The sequence below is a fragment of the Paralichthys olivaceus genome, chromosome 10 (assembly GCF_024713975.1).
Source record: "Paralichthys olivaceus isolate ysfri-2021 chromosome 10, ASM2471397v2, whole genome shotgun sequence".
NCBI classification, from domain to species: domain Eukaryota; kingdom Metazoa; phylum Chordata; class Actinopteri; order Pleuronectiformes; family Paralichthyidae; genus Paralichthys; species Paralichthys olivaceus.
Genome location: NC_091102.1, coordinates 23,881,938 through 23,900,403, shown reverse-complemented (window position 1 = coordinate 23,900,403; position 18,466 = coordinate 23,881,938). Strand labels below are relative to the sequence as shown.

The 18,466-nt window shown below is 41.0% G+C and overlaps 1 protein-coding gene across 23 annotated transcripts in view; it reads left to right on the top strand.

Moving 5' to 3' along the window:
* The window catches only part of slc37a1 (solute carrier family 37 member 1), a 60,425-nt gene extending 43,877 nt beyond the window's left edge, over positions 1-16,548 (top strand). For 10 of the 23 annotated variants that reach the window (XM_069532300.1, XM_069532302.1, XM_069532301.1 and 7 more), the window contains 5 exons: positions 7,137-7,185; positions 8,394-8,467; positions 8,573-8,651; positions 12,191-12,288; positions 13,988-16,548. In XM_069532300.1, coding sequence (XP_069388401.1) covers positions 7,137-7,185; positions 8,394-8,467; positions 8,573-8,651; positions 12,191-12,288; positions 13,988-14,167 — 480 coding nt within the window. In that variant the 3' untranslated portion in view covers positions 14,168-16,548. Of the gene's footprint in view, positions 1-7,136; positions 7,186-8,393; positions 8,468-8,572; positions 8,652-9,023; positions 9,082-12,138; positions 12,289-13,674; positions 13,740-13,987 lie in introns of those variants that run through there. The other 13 variants (XM_069532304.1, XM_069532306.1, XM_069532303.1 and 10 more) reach the window with 6 other exon arrangements.
* The last annotated feature ends 1,918 nt before the right edge of the window (positions 16,549-18,466 follow it).

Genomic DNA, 18,466 nt, shown 5'->3' with positions numbered 1-18,466 from the left:
GATGCTACTGGTCTGTGGATTTAGTCTTTTTCAGTGTTTTCTGTGAACCCAGACTGACTCCAGACTGATTACCAAGTAAAAACAAGCCCCACATTCCCTGCCCCTGGGAAGTGCATTGGGGGTCCCTAGTGGGGGCGGTTTGGAGCAAGGCCTGGCGGGTCCTACCTCCCTCCACCTAAAGGGCAAAAAGAAAAGGGATGAAATGTGAGTTCCTCCACTGTGGACAGACTCCCACAACACCACAATACGTTGAAGCCCAAAATAAACACCACCCATAAAGTAAACTGAAAAGAAGTAGAGAATCATTAAATACAAATAATTCAAAAGGAGAAAGAGGTAGATTTGACCCTTTGATCTAACACCCTAATATCTTTCCAAAAACCCACTTAGGGGAGGTCTTTTTTTTTTCAATTTCTGTTAAAGTCTCAATGTACCAGCATAAATATACACAAAGAAAGGTAGCTATGCAACTTTATATATTCAATACACAATATTCACATTGATATAAATTCATATTTACAACTTTTGTGCAATGCAAAATATATACATAATATATACAACATATGAGTAGGCGCCGTGCTAGGTGGCAGCCTGTTACAGCAGCTCCAGTTGTTTTTTTCTTGACTTGCGTCTTTTTGTTACTTTGTTCTTTTAATTTATCTCAGTAATATTCCTGGAGACTACGTGTTTTAAAACTTTTTCCTCGCTCTTCTGCTATTTTCCACAATCTTTGTTTTGACGAGCCATGTAGAGAGGAGTGAGAGCTTTGTTTACTCACGTGACCAGCTGATTGCGCTGAGTAAGCATGTGGTGCTGCCTGGCTAGAAACCTGAAATTCTGAAGGAGCTACAGAGGAGACGTCGGGGATGCAGAGCTGGAAATGAGTGCAGATTGAAGAGGAGGAAACATAAACCTTCAGTTCCAGCGGTCATCATGAGAAATGTGAGATCCTTGGGGAATAAGATGGATGAGCTCAGCGCGCTGGTTAAGACCCAATGGGAATACCGTGAGTGCAGCTTGTTGTGTTTCACCAAGACATGGCTGCACTTGATTTCCCGGACTACAGTATGGAGTTACTGGACTTCACTACTATTTGGGGCGGACAGGGACGTTATACAGAGCGGTAAGAAGGGAGGAGGGATTGCACTATATGTGAGTGAAAGATGGTGTAATCCTGGATATATTAATCAGAAGGAGTGTCTCTGTAGCCCAGACATTGAACTGCTAGCAGTGGGAATGCGCCCATATTATTTGCCTAGGGAGTTTATGTCCGCCATCACTGTCGCTGTTTACATTCCTCCATCAGCTGATGCAACTGTAGCTAGCAACACCATTCACTCCACTGTTGCAAGGTTTTAAACTCCCAATGCTTTTATAGCCATCACTGGTGACTTCAATCATGTCATACTGGACAAAACTTAATTCCGCCTTTATTCCACTGGTATGTTAACTTCGTGGGGAAGAGACAGTAAAACACTGAACCTTCTGTATGCTAATGCTCTGGATGCGTACAGTGCCACTGCCCTCCCCCCACTCGCCAGATCAGACCACAACCTGCATTGCTGACGCCGAAGTATGACCCTCTCGTCCAGCGGCAGCCTGCATCCACAAGGACTGTGAGCAGGTGGACTCAGGAGGCCACTGAGGCACTGCAGGACTGCTTCAAGCCCTAGATCACCACTGAGCTGAAAGATCTTCTCAACAAGAAGAAGAAAGCCTTCAGGTCTTGGGACAGACAAGAACAGAAGGTCAAACAACACGATCTGAGGGGAAAGCTGAGGGAGTGTAAAGACTCCTACAGAAGGAAGCTAGAGGCCAAACTCCAGCAGAACAATGTGAGGGATGTGTGGACTGGAATGAGGGAAATAACTGGGTTCAAGGCGAGGAGCAGACAGCCAGGAGGCAGCCCCGAGAGGGCACATGAGCTAAATTTGTTCTTCAACAGGTTCAGTGCACAGCCCTCATCTGTCCTCCATACCACACTCCCAGACTTACAGACGCTCTCAGTGCTTCCAAAGCTTCTGCCCTCCCCCACTCTAGCCACCCAGTGTGCTCATTGGACATAACCCCCCCACCTTCAAAGTGCTGCTCCTCCAATGAAGGGATTAACACCTTCCACCTCCCCCACCTGTCTGTGACAACTGGCCAGGTGAGGAGACAGCTGGAGAGGCTTCATCAAAGCAAGGCCCCGTGACCAGACGGTATCAGCTCAAGGGTTCTGAGGTCCTGTGCCAACCGGCTAGCTGCTATTCTCCAGCATCTCTTCAATCTGAGCTTTAATCAGGAGAAGATACCAGTGCTGTGGAAAACGTCTTGCGTGGTTCCTGTTCCCAAGAAGACAACCCCATCTGGCCTCAATGACAACCGACAGGTTGCCCCCACATGTCATGTGATGAAAGTTCTGGAGAGGTCTCGCTGGACCCTCTACAGTTCACCTACCAGCCTCATCTGGGAGTGGATGATGCAATTATCTACCTGCTGCAGCGAGCCCACTCACATCTGGATCAAGCTGGTTCCACAGTGAGAGTCACTTTCTTTGATTTTTCCAGTGCATTTAACACCACCAAAGACAAAATCCAACTTGTTTCACATTGAGCAAGCATGAGCAACAGCGGGAGGAAAAACTCCTAGGTGGAATAAATCTCCAGCAGAACCGGGCTCGTTGTGGACCGGTTGGGGTGAGTGGAGAAAGAAAATAGGGGAAAAGGAAAGAAAGGGGGGGGGGGGGGGGGGGGTCACAGTCTCAGGTCATGGGCTTGAATCCAGCCTGGGAATCTCCACATGGACGTTGGCATGGTCTTCCAAGGGCATGTTGTTCCCCCCGGGAACTCCTGCCTCCCTCATGGTCCAACATGCGCAGCAGGTGGACCCATGGCTCCATAGGTGAGAGGTCCTCAGATGAGAGTGCTGGTGGTTGCCTGATCCTCCATGGCAGCCCTGCAACAGACCAGCAACCTCCATTTGGTCCATCCCTCATCAGGACCTTGGAGAGCCACACAGCATGGACCAAGGAGGGGAGGAGAAGACCCAAGGAATTAGAGACATGTAATAATATACAATAAAATAAACAAGGCAGAGAGAGAGAACAAGAAGGTGCTGGTTTGTGGTGCCTGATGGGTGATCCCCCAGCAGTCTAGGCCTATAGCAGCATAACTATGGATGACTATGGCTCAGCGTTGAGCTAAAAGCTTTATCAAATAAGAAGGTCTTAAGTCTAGCCATAAATGTAGAGACTGTGTCTGCCTCCCTCACTGAGAGTGGGAGCTGGTTCCAAAGGAGAGGAGCTTGGTGATTAAAAGTTCTATCACCCATTCTACTCTTAATAACTCTAGGCACTACAAGGAGACCAGAGTTTAGGGAGTGAAGTGGTCTGTGGGGGCAGTAAGGGGTTATGAGTTCTTTAATATAGGATGGGACCTGATTGTTGAGGGCCTTGTAGGTCAGCAGGAAGATTTTGGTTCGTGTCAGTACTCGTGCAGCAGGGTTCTGCACTAGCTGAAGGGTTCTTAAGGATCTGCTGGGACATCCTAATAATAGGGAGTTGCAGTAGTCTAGCCTAGACGTAATAAAGGCATGAATCAATTTTTCAGAATCCTGTTTCGACAAGATGTGTCTGATTCTCTATATTATGCAGATGAAATAAAGCTATTCTGGAAGTTTGACTACTCTGTTGGTTAAATGACAGATCTGACAGGCAGACCTCAGTTTGTCTGGCCGGGCAGTGTTCTTTCTGATATGGGGGTGAGAACTACAGGAGCTCTGCAGGGGACTGTACTGTCGCCCTTCCTCTTCACACTGTACATCTCTGACCTTCAGAACAACTCCGAGTCATGCCACATATATAAGTGGTGGGAGGGAGGGTGAGTACAAAGTGTTGGTGGATGGTTTTGTAGAGTGGGTCTGTAAAAATCATCTGCTTCTGAATCAGAATCAGAAATACTTAATTGATACCAGGGGGACATTGTGTTTGTTACAATTGCTCCAAGTAAAAGTTAGCATATAAGATTAAAAATAAAAATAAAATATAAAATAAAAATATAAAAATACAAAGTAAAATATGAAATATATACAATATTGTGCGTACTGTACATTTGATATTTAGTGCCAATGGATATGCTTGTAATGACTCAAGTCTGTTCACTCAGAGTTTTCCAGAGGGAGGGGTTGTATAGTTGGATGACCACAGGCAGGAATGACTTCCTGTGGCTTGCACTTGCACCGAACATGCTGTTTGACCAGCACATCATGGAGAGGGTGGGAGAAATTGTCCAGGATGGTGTGCATCTTATGCAGCATCCCCCTGTCTGACACCACTGTCAGAGAGTCCAGCTGAACCCCTACAATGTCACTGGCTTTGCAGATCAGTTTGTTGAGTCTGTTGGTGTCCGCAACCCTCAGTCTGCTGTCCCAGCATGCAACAGCAAACAGAAGAGCACTGGCCACCACAGTCTCACAAAACATCGTCAGCATAGTATAGCAGATGTTGAAGGACCTCAGTCTCCTCAGGAAATAGAGGTGACTCTGGCCCTTCTTGTAAATTGCATCAGTGTTCAGTCCATTCCAGCTTATGGTCGATGTACACTCCCAGATATTTGTAATCCTCCACAATGTCCACGCTGCCCTGGATGAAAACAGGGGTCATTGGTGTCCTGACCCTTCTCAGATCCACAACCAGCTCCTTTGTCTTTGCTCACACCATGTGACAAAGTTACTCACCACAGCCCTGTATTCAGCATCCTTACCCTTGCTGATACATCCAACTATTGCAGAGTCATCAGAAAACTTCTGGAGATGGCAGGACTCTGTCTGGTAGCTGAAGTCTGTGGTGTAGATGTTGAAAAGGAAGGGAGAGAGGACCTTCCCCTGTGGGGCCTTGGTGTTACTGACCACTCTGTCAGACACATAGTGCTGCAAGCGCACATACTGTGGTCTGCCAGTCAGGTAGTTCACAATCCAGGCCACGACAGGGGCATCCACCGGCATCGCTAAGAATTTCTTGTACAGTAAAGCTGGCCTGATGGTGTTGACAGCACTGGAGAAGTCAAAAAAACATGACCCTCACAGTGTCCAGCTTGTCCAGGTGAGTGTAGACTCAATTCAGTAGGTAGATGATGGTGTCTTCAACTCCTAGCTGGTGCTGGTAAGCGAACTGGAGGGGATCTAAGTTTGTCCTGACCAAGATGATTTACACTACAGTTTTCCATTCACCCATTCACACACACATTCATACATAGAGTGCTTCTATAGCTAGCACTTTTTGTTGTTCTATTGGGCCACTGGGATGCAGAGTCTTTGGCACAGGAATGCGGAAGGATGTCTTCCACAGCACAGGGACTCTCTTAAGACTCAGGCTCATTTTGAAGACATGGTGAAGCACTCCATAGAGCTGGGGGGCACAGGCTTTGAGCACCTTGGGGCTGACAGCATCGGGGTGTTGTCCGAGGGGAGTTTCCTCAGCTGTCTTCTAACATGGTGAGGTGTGAAGGACACTGTAGAGGATGCAGGCTAGGGAGGAGGAGGGTTGGACTCATCAGGAAGAAGACAGTCAGCTTGTGAGCCAGAAGAGGTGTAAGGAAGAGGGGGAGGGGGGCACCCTCACAAAAATATGAGGGACAGTTAGGGGGATGAAGAAGTGGTGTTTGGAGACAGACTGCAGAAGAGTTAGGGGGGCAGGGGCTGCTGAATCGAATCTGTTAAAACATAGATTAAATTAAAGTTCAAGCTGCCCTCAGCTCCTCTGACGCTAGCTGGTCTGAAGCCGGCGATGGTTTTCATTCTGCACCAGACCTCCCTCATGTTGTTCCGCTTGAGTCTCCCCTCTAGCTTCCTCCTTTAGCTTTTGTCTGCCTCCTTGTTCTTGTTTTTCTGGTCCCTCAGGGGAGGAGTCCCAACAGGGAGGAGCTGATGAATAATCATCAGCTCCTCCCTGTTGCCACCTCGAATGTGGCCAAGACAAGGGAGATGGTAGCCGACTTCAGGAGGAAGAGGACGGTTTCACAGCCACTGCGTATTCTGGGATAGATGTTGTGACAGTTGAGGATTAGTAGTACAGTAGTAGTAGAAGTACTTTTTCCTCTTTCCTGAGGAAGATTAGATCTTTCAACATGTGCAGCAAGATGTTAGAAATCTTCTATCAGTCTGTTGTAGCCAATGTACTGTACTTTGCTTTGGTCGGCTGGGGGAGCAGCATTGGAGCCGGTGACACCAACAGACTTAACAAGTTGATTAAGGAGGCTGGCTCTGTCATTGGCGTGGTGTTGGAGAGGAGGGCGCTGAATAAACGATTATCCTTCTGGACAATCAAGAGTTCCCTCTTCAGGACCTGGTGGTCAGACAGCGGAGCACTTTCTCCAACAGACTAGTTAATCTCCACTGCCGCAAGGACAGATACAGGAAATATTTCCTGCCCACAGCAATGATACTGTACAATTCCCACCTCTGATAGTACTTACTGCATATAGTCATATTTATTATTTTAGTCATGTCCAAACAAATACTGCAATTTTGCACCTTGTCTCTTTGTAGTCTCTTGTATTAAGCTTTGTGTTCTTTACTCTTTGTGAATGTCCTTGACCTGCTGCTGTGACACAACAATTTCCCATTTGGGATCAATAAAGTTCATCGATCTATCTTACTAATATTTAGCTTCTCAGTTCAACCATGTGTTCTGCAGAGTACTGCTACTACAGCACAATGTTTTTACACAGGCTTTGCCTTGAATATGGCCATAAATATGACTATTTCCTTGTATAAAAGTAGTTCTGTCTACTTAATAATAAATACCAGTACTAGTACGTATGAGGCCATGCATATTCCACTCCACATGCAAATATTTCACAATAAAACAATTTTTTTTTCTAATATCAAGACTGGAAGATGCTGGTCTTCATACTGTAGTGTCCTGACATTTAGTTTAGTATATACAGCACACCGACTTGATCAATGGAAATACAGTATATGTACTTAGCGCTCTGCCACCAGTAGCGGACACGCTGCCGGTGTAAACAACAGACAACCCAACACACAGCTGATCTGCTCCTCAGTGCCTACATTTTTTTCAGTCCTATAGACATAGTAGTGAGTAGTGAATGAAAATGTGAGTGCTTTCATTGTTTTGGTTTGTCTTTGTTTTGCAGCTGTATGGCTTCTCCATGATAAGTGAATTTGGTCTGGGGCCAACCATCGGTAAGAGCCAGATCTCACCTTTTAACTTAGTCAGAGTTGGTGCCACATGGTTAGCTGCTTAAAAAGCACTTTACAGAATTATGAATCATTCAATTTCTCCATCATTGCGTTTACCCGCTTCAGGTCAAATAGGTAGCCATCTGAGTGCTCTCCTTTCCATGGATGAGCTTTGAAATCATATCCATGAAAATCACAAACTAAATCTGAGACAAAAGGGCAACCCCCTGAGTCCAACAGCCAATGGGAACATGTTCAACTTTGTGCTGAAGGATGCAGCTCTCACTTTGCTTTGCTTCTTACCTACCATAGCAACCTCTGCAAGGGACATAGACAAGGCTTCCCCCAAGTCTTCAGACTCTGCCTTATCAAAAAATATATGGGGCAGTTTCAGGAGCCTCTCAAATTCCTCTTTCCACCACCCAACAATTTGTCCCTCTTTGGAAACAGAGACTCTCCTTCAGCCTGACGACCCATCAGCGGGTCAAATAATTTATGATCTACATAAGGTTAATTGTCTGTATTTATGTTGCACCTTTCTAGTCTTGATGACCACTCAAAGCTCTTAACATTATAGATTTCCATTCACATACACCTTCACAAAACCTTTCTCAAATATGTGTGCAAATGCCTTTGTTAGGGTAATCTGAAGTGTATTGATTGACTTATTAAAAATGCCCCAGAACACTGTTTTGCAAGCATATTGCATAAATGATGATATAAATACCGACACCATTGAAACTATTGGCTTGTCATGTATGAGGTTCAGATTAATGAGGTCACATGACTTGGCTAAATTTATCAGCACAGAGTAGCTCATCAGTACTTACTGGCTCATCATTTGAGACATTGTGGCTGGAATGATGACTCATGTCATGATGGTCACAGGTACTGAACATTATCCTCACAATATGCTTAAGGAACATTTTAAGTGTCAATATATGATAGAATTTAATACTGCAGAAGATGATGTGCAACTGCAGAGCTGCAACAGCAGCCCCTATGTAATAATTTCCAACACAAATGTCATCAAAAGAAGTGTGCCTGCTAGATATTACATTATCGACAGTTTATTTCTCCTCACTAAATTTGTCTTAACTTTATCCAAGTATCATAGAAGTATGCATAGATTTTCAGAGAAAAGTGGACTTGTGTGCTCACAGACATAAATACTGAAAACATGAAAAGAACATACTCTGTGTATTTCCTAGGCATGCTGCTAGTGTGTGGAGGTCTAGTCAATGGACCATACGCCCTCATCACAACTGCAGTATCTGCTGATTTGGTAAGCGTGTTCCGTAGTCACATTCCATTTTAACTATGAAACTAAGGAACAGGTCCACTCTCTTATCTTTCTTTCTCTCCCTCTCTGTTTTACTCTTCATCCTAGGGGACCCATAAGAGCCTGAAAGGCAATGCCAGAGCACTGTCGACTGTCACTGCCATTATTGATGGCACAGGATCTGTAGGTCAGTGCCACTTATAATCAGACACTGTGTTCATACGTATATATATATATATATATATATACTGCAGCTATTGGTCCTGCTGCTGGGTTGCCCTTCTGCGGCCCTGACCAGCTCTTCTTGTGTACGGCCGGTCTTTAGGTATCTCCTCCATGCTCTAGAGCAGGGGTTGTCAAAGTGTGCCCCCCCTTGGAGAGCAAATAAGTAACTGCCTCTCACATTCAAACATCTGTACTTTTAGAACATAAACAACAAAACTTCACATCACATTTTCTTTTTTAACACCTCACTTCACCACAATCGCGCCCCACCCCTGAAAAACCCTGCTCTAAGAGACTGTACTAAGAGACACAGCAAACCTTCTTGTGACCGTAGGTATGGATGTGCCATCCTGGAGGAGCTGGACTACCTGTGCAACCTCATTGGGCTGCAGGTACCGCCTCATGCTACCAGTAGTCGCAAGGACAATAGCAGAACACAAAACTAGAGAAGAATCAGCCAGGAAGGATAAGGAGAGAGCAACTATCTGTAGCCACCACATGCAAAAAAAGTCTTTCCTTGCTTTTGCTTCTCCATTGCACCCATTGTCTCTTTCATTTACACCAGAGCAGGTGAAATTGAGCTTCCTAAATGAACAGATTAATATCCTTGAAGTTTAACTGCTTTGGTGTAATACTGTGACGATGGATTGATATGATTTTTCACGAGTCCTAATTAGTTAATAGGTTACTTTGGTTGTTGGTACTTTTCCCATTCATAAATGTGTGCATATTATACTGTGTATATACAGTATATATATCTATATACACACACATATGACCAACAAAATGGGCACTGTCTTGTCATGGCCATATTTTTTCTGTATACAGAATTACTTGCAGGTATTTACTGAAGTAATTACTCAAAATAATTTGTAAAATTATATTTGTAGCAAGTTTTCAGGGTTTTTTTCTGCTTCATTGTTTGCCATAATGCGAAAATGGCATAGAAGACCAGACAGAGGAAGCTTGGACAACTCAGTTTCTTTTTTCTTTCTCAATGTCTTCAGCTATTTATTTTAGAGAAGGAATAATTTCAGGAAAGACAGGTTACACATAGTAGGGGCATTAGATTGATAACCTTAAAATAAAGATAAAGATTATAAAGAAACCAAGAAAAATAGATAATATATAAACTAATAATTATTTATCACATTTAAATAAATAAATCAGATAATTAATTAATAATAAGAAATTCATATATAAGTCTTAAATGCATGAAATGAACATTATGAACATATTCTATTCCATTATCTACCAACTTTATTAAATCATATGCAAATATTAATCATTAAACCTATAATAATGCAAATGAAACACAATACCTTAATTAATGCATCTCAACCACCACATTGTCACTCAATGCTGAATAATATTTTTAAAATTCCTCCCGACAAATTTGGAATGTGTGCCTAGTGCTTGCTGCTGGCTCGAGAGAGAGACATTTATAAAAGCTGCATGATTATAGCATGATCCAGGTTGGTGAGAGACAAAGAGAGACTGTTTCCGTTTGAGACAGAGAGAAAATGTGCCAGCCTCCTTTCAGATTTCCTGGTAACATCCTGTAACTATATATTTTTTGGAAAATCCAGCCTCATTCAGTCTTCCTGATAAGGTCTTATCACCATCCAGGGGATTTTATTTTGAAAAAACAGCCTCCCTCAGGCTTTCTGGTAAAGTCGTATCACCACCCAGGACTATCTAAGGGGTTTATTTTGAAAATCCAGCCTCCTCTCGGGTTTCCCGGTAACATCTTATAACTATCTGGGGTTATTTTATTTTGAAAATCCAGCCTCCTTTTGGGATTCCTGGCAACATCTTGTTACTATGGGAAGGGGGTTATTCTGAAAATCCAGGCTCCTTTCGGGTTTCCTGGTAACATCTTGTTACTATCGGGGGGTTTTATTTTGAAAATCCAGCCTCTATTAGAGAGAGAGTACACTGTATATTTCTATGTAGCAGTAAAAAGCAAAATAAAAATGTTGCCCTCACTTGGTCTTGACCTTTGAGTCACCGTTGAGCATTGCAATGATCAGTGGTGCACCACTAGGGGGCACACTTAATAATTGTATTAAGTGTACAGAATAGTAATATGTGTGCAATGCACTGCATAATACATAATAAACTTGCAGAATAATATGTATGCAATGCGTTACCTAGTGGTGCTTGCACACATGATATAAGAAACATGACACAAATGATGTGGAAACTAAGCACCGTTTTAAAGTGAAAATATTTCCAAATTAAATAATGCGGGTCGTCTACTCATGATTTCTCTGAGGTCCTTCTCAGGACATTGAAGCTCTCCCTGTTGTTGTCTTATTTCGTTTATTTCTCTCTGTCCTACAAATTATCCAAATTTGTTGCCCTAAATCAGTTCACACAGACTCTTCCCAGGAGGCACGACATTAACACTTCAACTCAGTATCCTCTTATGCGACACTTAATTAATTACGCCATTGATAAGTTAAAATATATATATAAATTATATATATTTGACTTAACAGTAATACACCCATGATAATATAACTAATGATAATATTGGCCTTCAATTCAATTAAAAACTTATACTGACTTGTTCCTATGTTTTCTCTATTTGAGGGTTTATGAATGGAAAAAGTACCAACAACAAAAGTAACCTATTAACAAATTAGGGCAGTAGAAGACAAAAGTAACTTTCTGAGCTATTACATTTTGAAAAAAACACAGCTGGTGAGGTTGGACATTGATGCAAATGTACAGTCTGTTACTGATAAAGCTAAGGAATTCCTTAAAGAGGTAAATAGAGGGGTGGGTGAAGTGTCTGAGCCTACAAAACACTTTTGGACTTTCAGGGGTAAACAGCGTTGCTTTTAAATGGTGATACCTTCTTCAAATGTTGAAAAACAACAGAAAATGCCTCCACACTGCTCCTGTGGTGTCTAAAGGTAGGCTAAAAACATTGTGTAAATGACGCCGTTTCGAGTCAAATTTGAATGTAGGGGGTTACGGACACTTTGGTGACTGTGCTACCTGGTTAGATGGAAAACCAACAATTAGTGGGCAATAAATAGTAGTACATAAATGTAATTCCATGCCATGAAACAAAACACTGGTCACTAACCTGGTTAAACAGTAACTGCCCAGGAGAGGGATGTTGAAAGAAATAATGTGACCTCATTCCTGGAATTCTGTTGGTTAAAGATTTTAATAGGGTCTTTTCTAAAATATCTAAGAATGAAATTACATGATTTTCAGCACACAGAAGCTTGTTTCTATCACACCAAATGAACAAATCAGGCTCCACAAACAATACTTGTTACATTTATTGTTAGTTTTCAAGACATTTGTTTTATAGTATAGTTTTTATAGTACGGAAAATCACAAAACTAATACTAAATAGCATTTTTTCAAACCAGTCTTATGTTTTTCATGAAATGTAAGGTTCAGTTATGTTTCAACCTTTCCCTTAGGTTCTTCAGTAAACTGTAACGATGATGACCCTGCTCATGTTTATGTAATAAGGTGCAGCACTGGGCCCCCTGCTGGCTGGCCTGCTGTCTTCAGGGGGATGGGATCAGGTCTTCTACATGCTGATGGCAGCTGACTTCCTTGCTCTGTTGGTGAGTGCTTTGAAAACCAGCAACAGATGTGCCAATATCAATAACTGATTCGTCCCTAAAGCTAAATGAATCATTACTTTTATTTTGTTATATTTTTTACTGTTGCCTTTGTATGGTATTCTTATTGACAATCCCACTGCAAATTGGCAAAGCTTTTAAGCGTCTTGATTGTACAGCTTGTGGCTTAATTGTTTGTCATACTTAGCAAGTCCCTACAACAGAGTTACATCTATTGATTCCAAAGAGACCATAAGATCTGTTCCTTAACCAGCTTCCTAGCACATTATACTGTATATGCACACACACACACACACACACACACACACACACACGAGTTTTCCCTTGTGTTGGCTAGTTATACAGTAGGCCTCTGACACTTATGTGAACCTTTCCAGTGTTTAGTGTGTATATGGAGAATATGTACCTGTTGCTTCTCTGTGAATTCAATGAGGAAAACAATTTTTGATTGATTCTTAATCTATTTATATTTGTGCAGAATGTCTGTTCATAACAGTGAACATTGAGTAGAGCTTTAGAGAGAAGTTTGCAGACCAAGGTGTAAGAACTGAGGACATGGATTATAGTAACATGATATAAAACATGCAATGCAGGACATTGTGACCATACAGCGGTTTTACAACATCTCTGGCTGTGTGTACCACAGAAGAGGGCTGACTGACCACTTAAACACCCACCCTCATCCCCAGAAAAAAAACCCACCGTGTAACAGTGTAATTGCTTTTCTAACTTTACTTCCTTACGTTTAGAATGGCTGGCTACTGATGTTCTGACTCATATGACATAGCTTACATATGGTGAATATGGAACCTTAAAGGTACAGTGTGTACAATTTTGTGATATCGAGTGTTGAAATTGCATGTTGCAGCTGAACACCTCTCACCTCACCCTCTCTTTCCAAACATGAAAAAGAACCTGTGGTAGCCTTTAATTGTCATAAAACATTGTGACCAAAACTCAAAAGGTGTTTAGTTTGTCCAGTCTGGACTAATGTAAAAAACATGGCGGCCTCCGTAGAGAGGGTCGCCTCGATGTAAATATAAAGTATTTGAATATAAAGGTCCTTTACTGGGGTAAAGAAAACTACATTCGATTATTCTACATTAAATTTCTGCCAATAGATCCCTTTCACCTAAATCTTACACACTGGACCTTTAATGCATATGGCTGACAAAAACAATTTTAAATAAATGTTATGTCACCATAATAACTTGAGTTTATAACATATTGGATGTGTTTTCTGTCTGCTTCCCCCCGGGATGTTGAAAAACAAATAGATAAAGCTATGAATGCATGTTTATAATATAATATGTATTTATATGAATATATGAAATGCTGTAATAATTGACTTTGTGAATGTATGTATAGTTTTTACTACGGCTTGTGACAAAGGAGCTTGACTCAACTAAACCCCGTCCCATTTCCATTGTACAGTAAGTCCTGTTTTTCTCCTATTAATGATTTTACTCAAGGTCCTGTTTCCATTGGTTCTTGCATCTTGATGATGCTTCTATCACACAACATACTTAAAAATGAAAATAATAAAAAGTTAAACAAATATCTCCAGATGACAAAGCAGTGTCACACACGTAGAAGACACAAATGTAGATGGCAAGAGAGAAGTGGTCTTAAGGTTAATTTAGGTTATTTTCAAAACGGTTTTGGTGTTTGTCTTTCACAGGTCGAAGGAACATTGAGCAACCATCTTTGCCTGAGGAACCAGACAGAACAGATTTTGGTCTGGAGGATTTATCTGCACATACTACACACACAGAAATGCACACTAAACTTCCTTGTCTGTTTTTCTGTTCCTATGTTAGCCAATTTGATCTTGAGCACACTACCTGCACAAAACAAATGATTGGCAGAATCTGGACATAAAAGTAGCCTTAATTACCAGTGTCTATTAGAACTTTAGAGAAACTTAAAGGGATGTTTATTTTGGTAGCAGCCATTTATAGAGCAATTTCCATTACTTTGAATCCTACTATAGTTATTGACAGACGCTTCCTAGCCTTGTACTTATGAACTCCACAAGCCCTGACCTAATTATGACATCTGTAACTGACCAGTCTAATTTATATCAAAGTTATTATTTCCAAGGAACCATTTTTCACCTAAACACAGCCTCACAGGGGCATCTACCACAGGGTCAGATCAGCCACATATCTGATTTTTAAACAACTCAAGCAGGTCTGGTGTTGTGGTAACTGACACCTTAAAATATAAGGTAAGCAAATCAGAACTGTCAAGGGGGTTTCGAGTATAGTTGAGAATCAGTTTCCATCCTTTTAACTGCTATAGCCTTTTCCATGCTGCTAAAATTGTGTTGGACAGATACACTCTCACTAGTGATTGATTGGATAATTAAGACAAACTAAAATGCCATGTTGTGATACACCTGCTTGGATTTTGGGGGAAACCATGCAGTTTAACTCCTGTAATTACCTGCTTAAGACCAAGAGCCATCTACAAAGATAGTTTTTGTTAGATCAGTGAGGTTAGGCAGTTACACCAAATGAAACAGTGACTAATTGTAACGGTAAAATGTTATCCACCTTACCTCTAGGCTAACTCAGTAATACATCTTGTGTTTCCAGGGCAACCGTTAGTGACACCTGTTAACTAGTGGTGCCAGTAAATGACAACAATGCTCATAATCAGAGGTTTGTTTACAGTGTTTTGGAGCAACTGGTGAGATTGGAAGTGCAGTAACATGTTGGAAATATACAACAGTAAAGTAAACTGTCCTGACCCTGTATGGTGGGTCCTGCCACAGCAAGTCTGAACAGCACTGAGATTTGATGCTACTTGAAGTTTTTTTGTACTTGTAACTGTTGTATTCTTCCTGAAGGTAAATGTTTTTCTGCTGGAGTGAACTTTGAAAAAAGGTTGGTGTGTTGGTCATTCGTGTTTTCTTATGAATTTAGAAAAATATCTGAAGTCTGTTTATTTGATCTTATTTTAAGTATCTTTTTTATATCTGTCACAATGTGACCCTGAACCCCTGTGGACTTATCCTGATATTATTTGTTAAAGTTGTCAGATATGGTCTGTCAGAATCATGCACACTTTTGCTCAGAACAAGAGTGAGAAAGTACAAGTCCAGCCCCAGTGAAAATTCAAATTTTTTTTCAGTCCCTTTCACAAAAGAAATAGATTTGCCCTTAAAGCGTTAGTCCAGCCAAGTTGTGAAAATTATCATTTATATATAGTTTATATATCCATTCAGATAGTTTCAGTTTTATTTGTCCAGGTTTTGAGATCTATCTGAGATCTCTGCCTCTCTGCTACTACAGTGGAGGTGAATGGAAATAATTTTCCATTGCACAAAAATGACAAATAACCAACAAGACCGTTAAAAAGAAAAAGTGTAAGTTCCCCACTGCTCTCTGTAGACAAATATGGTTGTCAGGGTGGAATACCTGTCTGATGCTCTGTGAAGGCACATAGTCTTGCTGAAGTCACCTTTCCTTACTTAACCAAAGATTTTATGGGATCAAGTTGTAATTTTTTACTGTAAACTACTTTATACTGTCATTTCAACTTATTTCTCTCATTTTGGGGATTGTTTTTTTTTTTTTTTTTCATTATTTTTACTGAACTACGTTGTGCTGGTGGGAGGATCTGAAATACTATGAATGTAACTTATCAAATCTTGTGGGTATATTTTGCAGTGCAATGTAGATAAGTTTAGTTTAATTATTAGTTATTAGTAGTTATTAGTATTTGAAATAGTTCCTCATAGTTGCTGAATTTAATCTCAGACTATGAAATAGGACTATTAGCGCCTCTTGTTAAAACCTTCTCATTCAAAGTGTTAGCACTGTGGAAGAAAGAAAACATTTTGAAAATAGTTTTTTAGTCTCTTAGTTTTACCATTTGTTAATAAAACTATATTCTGGCAATTGATTGGTTGTTTATTGTATTATAATAAAATCCACAAAATATAAATGTGTTAATGTTGTATACATTTATATCTTAAACTCTTGGATCATTTTGTTTTGTGGTAGTAGTACTGCGATTATTATGCCTTCCTGAAAACAAGACCACACGCATTTATTATGTCTGTGGCCAAGGACTTATGAAATGTGTGCCTTGTCTTTTGTCCTTGTCTATCTTTTTTGCTAGACAGTTGATTTTGTAAACAAAATGTTTTCATCACTCATCATGATCTTGGTTTGGGGTGGGTTGACTTCCAAAGCATTCTGGGAAAATAAATAAAGCATTTTTTTCATTTAACTTTGGAGGTGATGTTTTTGATGGCTCTACAGGCTGTCTTAATCTGTGTAATTCATGGCATGGAGTGGCCTTAAATCTCAGCTGGAGTTGGCGGTGTCATCTGAAATGGTAACCTCCTGACAGACTGAAACCCACTCACTGACACAGGCAGAAATTAGAAACACACACACACACAGAGTTTACAGGTATTTTAAGCCACTAAAGGCTAAAGCACTTTTGAATACTGTTTTGCCATTAACTTACATTCACACAGTGCATCTATATGCATCACTTTCTCTATCACACAGGACTCGCACACCGATAGCTGCAATTTTGGGTGCAGTGTCTTTCCAAGGATACTAATACACATACAATAAAGGATCCAGGGATTGAACCACCTACTTTCTGGGCCACAGACAGCCACAATTGGGTAACAGTTTGTGGAATACATCAATTCCTTTCTGTGCAGAGTATTGTATGATAAAACATGCAATCAAGTTTAGCCAAAGCTATTATGAGGCTCCTCTGATTCAGCCACATCAAGTTGTCTTTTTAGTGCCTTTTTAGTTTTACCGTAATAGTATTTCTTTGCTTATCTAGGAAAATTTTGTACTATAGCAAATTTGGAAAATTTCGATTCGTCTAATTCGAATCAATACACCCTGGAATTCATTTTAGATGATCCTCGGATGGTAGAGGATTGTATACTTTTCCATAATGGTCACACTATGGAGGGATCATATCACCACCTCCAGTCTGAACGCAGATGTGTCCTTGGGCAAAATTGAACCCTAAATTGTCGCAATCACTGTGGAGCGCATTTTACCGTGATACAAAATGCGCTCCATATAGAAGTGCTCTGAGTGTGACCTGTACTGTAAATTACTTTCATATTAAAATATATATATATATATATATATATATATACTTTTATAAATTTAAAGTAAATGTAAAGTTTGAACAACGTTGCACTGGGGCATAATTTGTTCAGTGATTTTGCAATTTAGCCTGCCTGTGGCCAATATCAGATCTGGCTGTATGAATTGGACCCCTTTTGGAAGAAATAGGTAAAGTTGACATCTGATGACGATCTGGATCAGATGGTGGGTGAGACCCAAACACTGTGTATAGAGAACACACTAGTGGACACCAGGAGTTAGGAAAGCGATCAGTCTAAAGACAGCGGCCGTTTGGCTTGGTTGCAGGAGTTATCAAAAGGCCAGAAGGGCTGCAGCTTTGGCAACCAGAAAAGAAAAAACTTGGTTGTCTGGTGAGGCTTAGGACATCCTCTTTTCAAGGAAGTTCTGGCAAACCAATCAATGAGTCCAGAAAGGAAAGCATGGCTTGTGTCTGGTCTATAAACAAAACCTTTGCAGAGTTTCAGAGTTTGAAGACCTGAGGAAAACCATATCCATATCCCTTGTCAAGGTTGCTGAGGCAGTGTTGGGAAACAATAATAATAATAGTAAATTTTATCTAATTGCACTTTCACTCAAGGTCACTAAACACCAGAAAACATCATACAATCATAAAACATACAGTAAACAGCTAAAGTAATAAAACATAATTACCATTAACAGTGCCAAAGAGCAGAACTTAAAATAAATTAAAATCAATATTTGTAGCAAATTCATGTAGATAAGGTCCATTGAAAGGAACTACAGTGAGTATGTAAGTTTAAACAGACAAGTTTTAAGAGCAGTTTAAAATTTTGTTATGGAGTCCAGTGCGCTGATGTGGTGGGGAAGGGAGTTTAGCATGAAAGAAGGCACCCATTGTGCTGAGGTTAATGGTTAGCACCATCTGATGAAGACTGTAGGGGGTGAGAGGGACTGTAAGGCCCAATCCCATTTCACCCCTTGGCCCTACCCCTTAGCTCTTCCCCTTCGTTTTGCGCATTCACTTGTAGGGGTAGGTTGTCCCAATACCTTTTGGGACG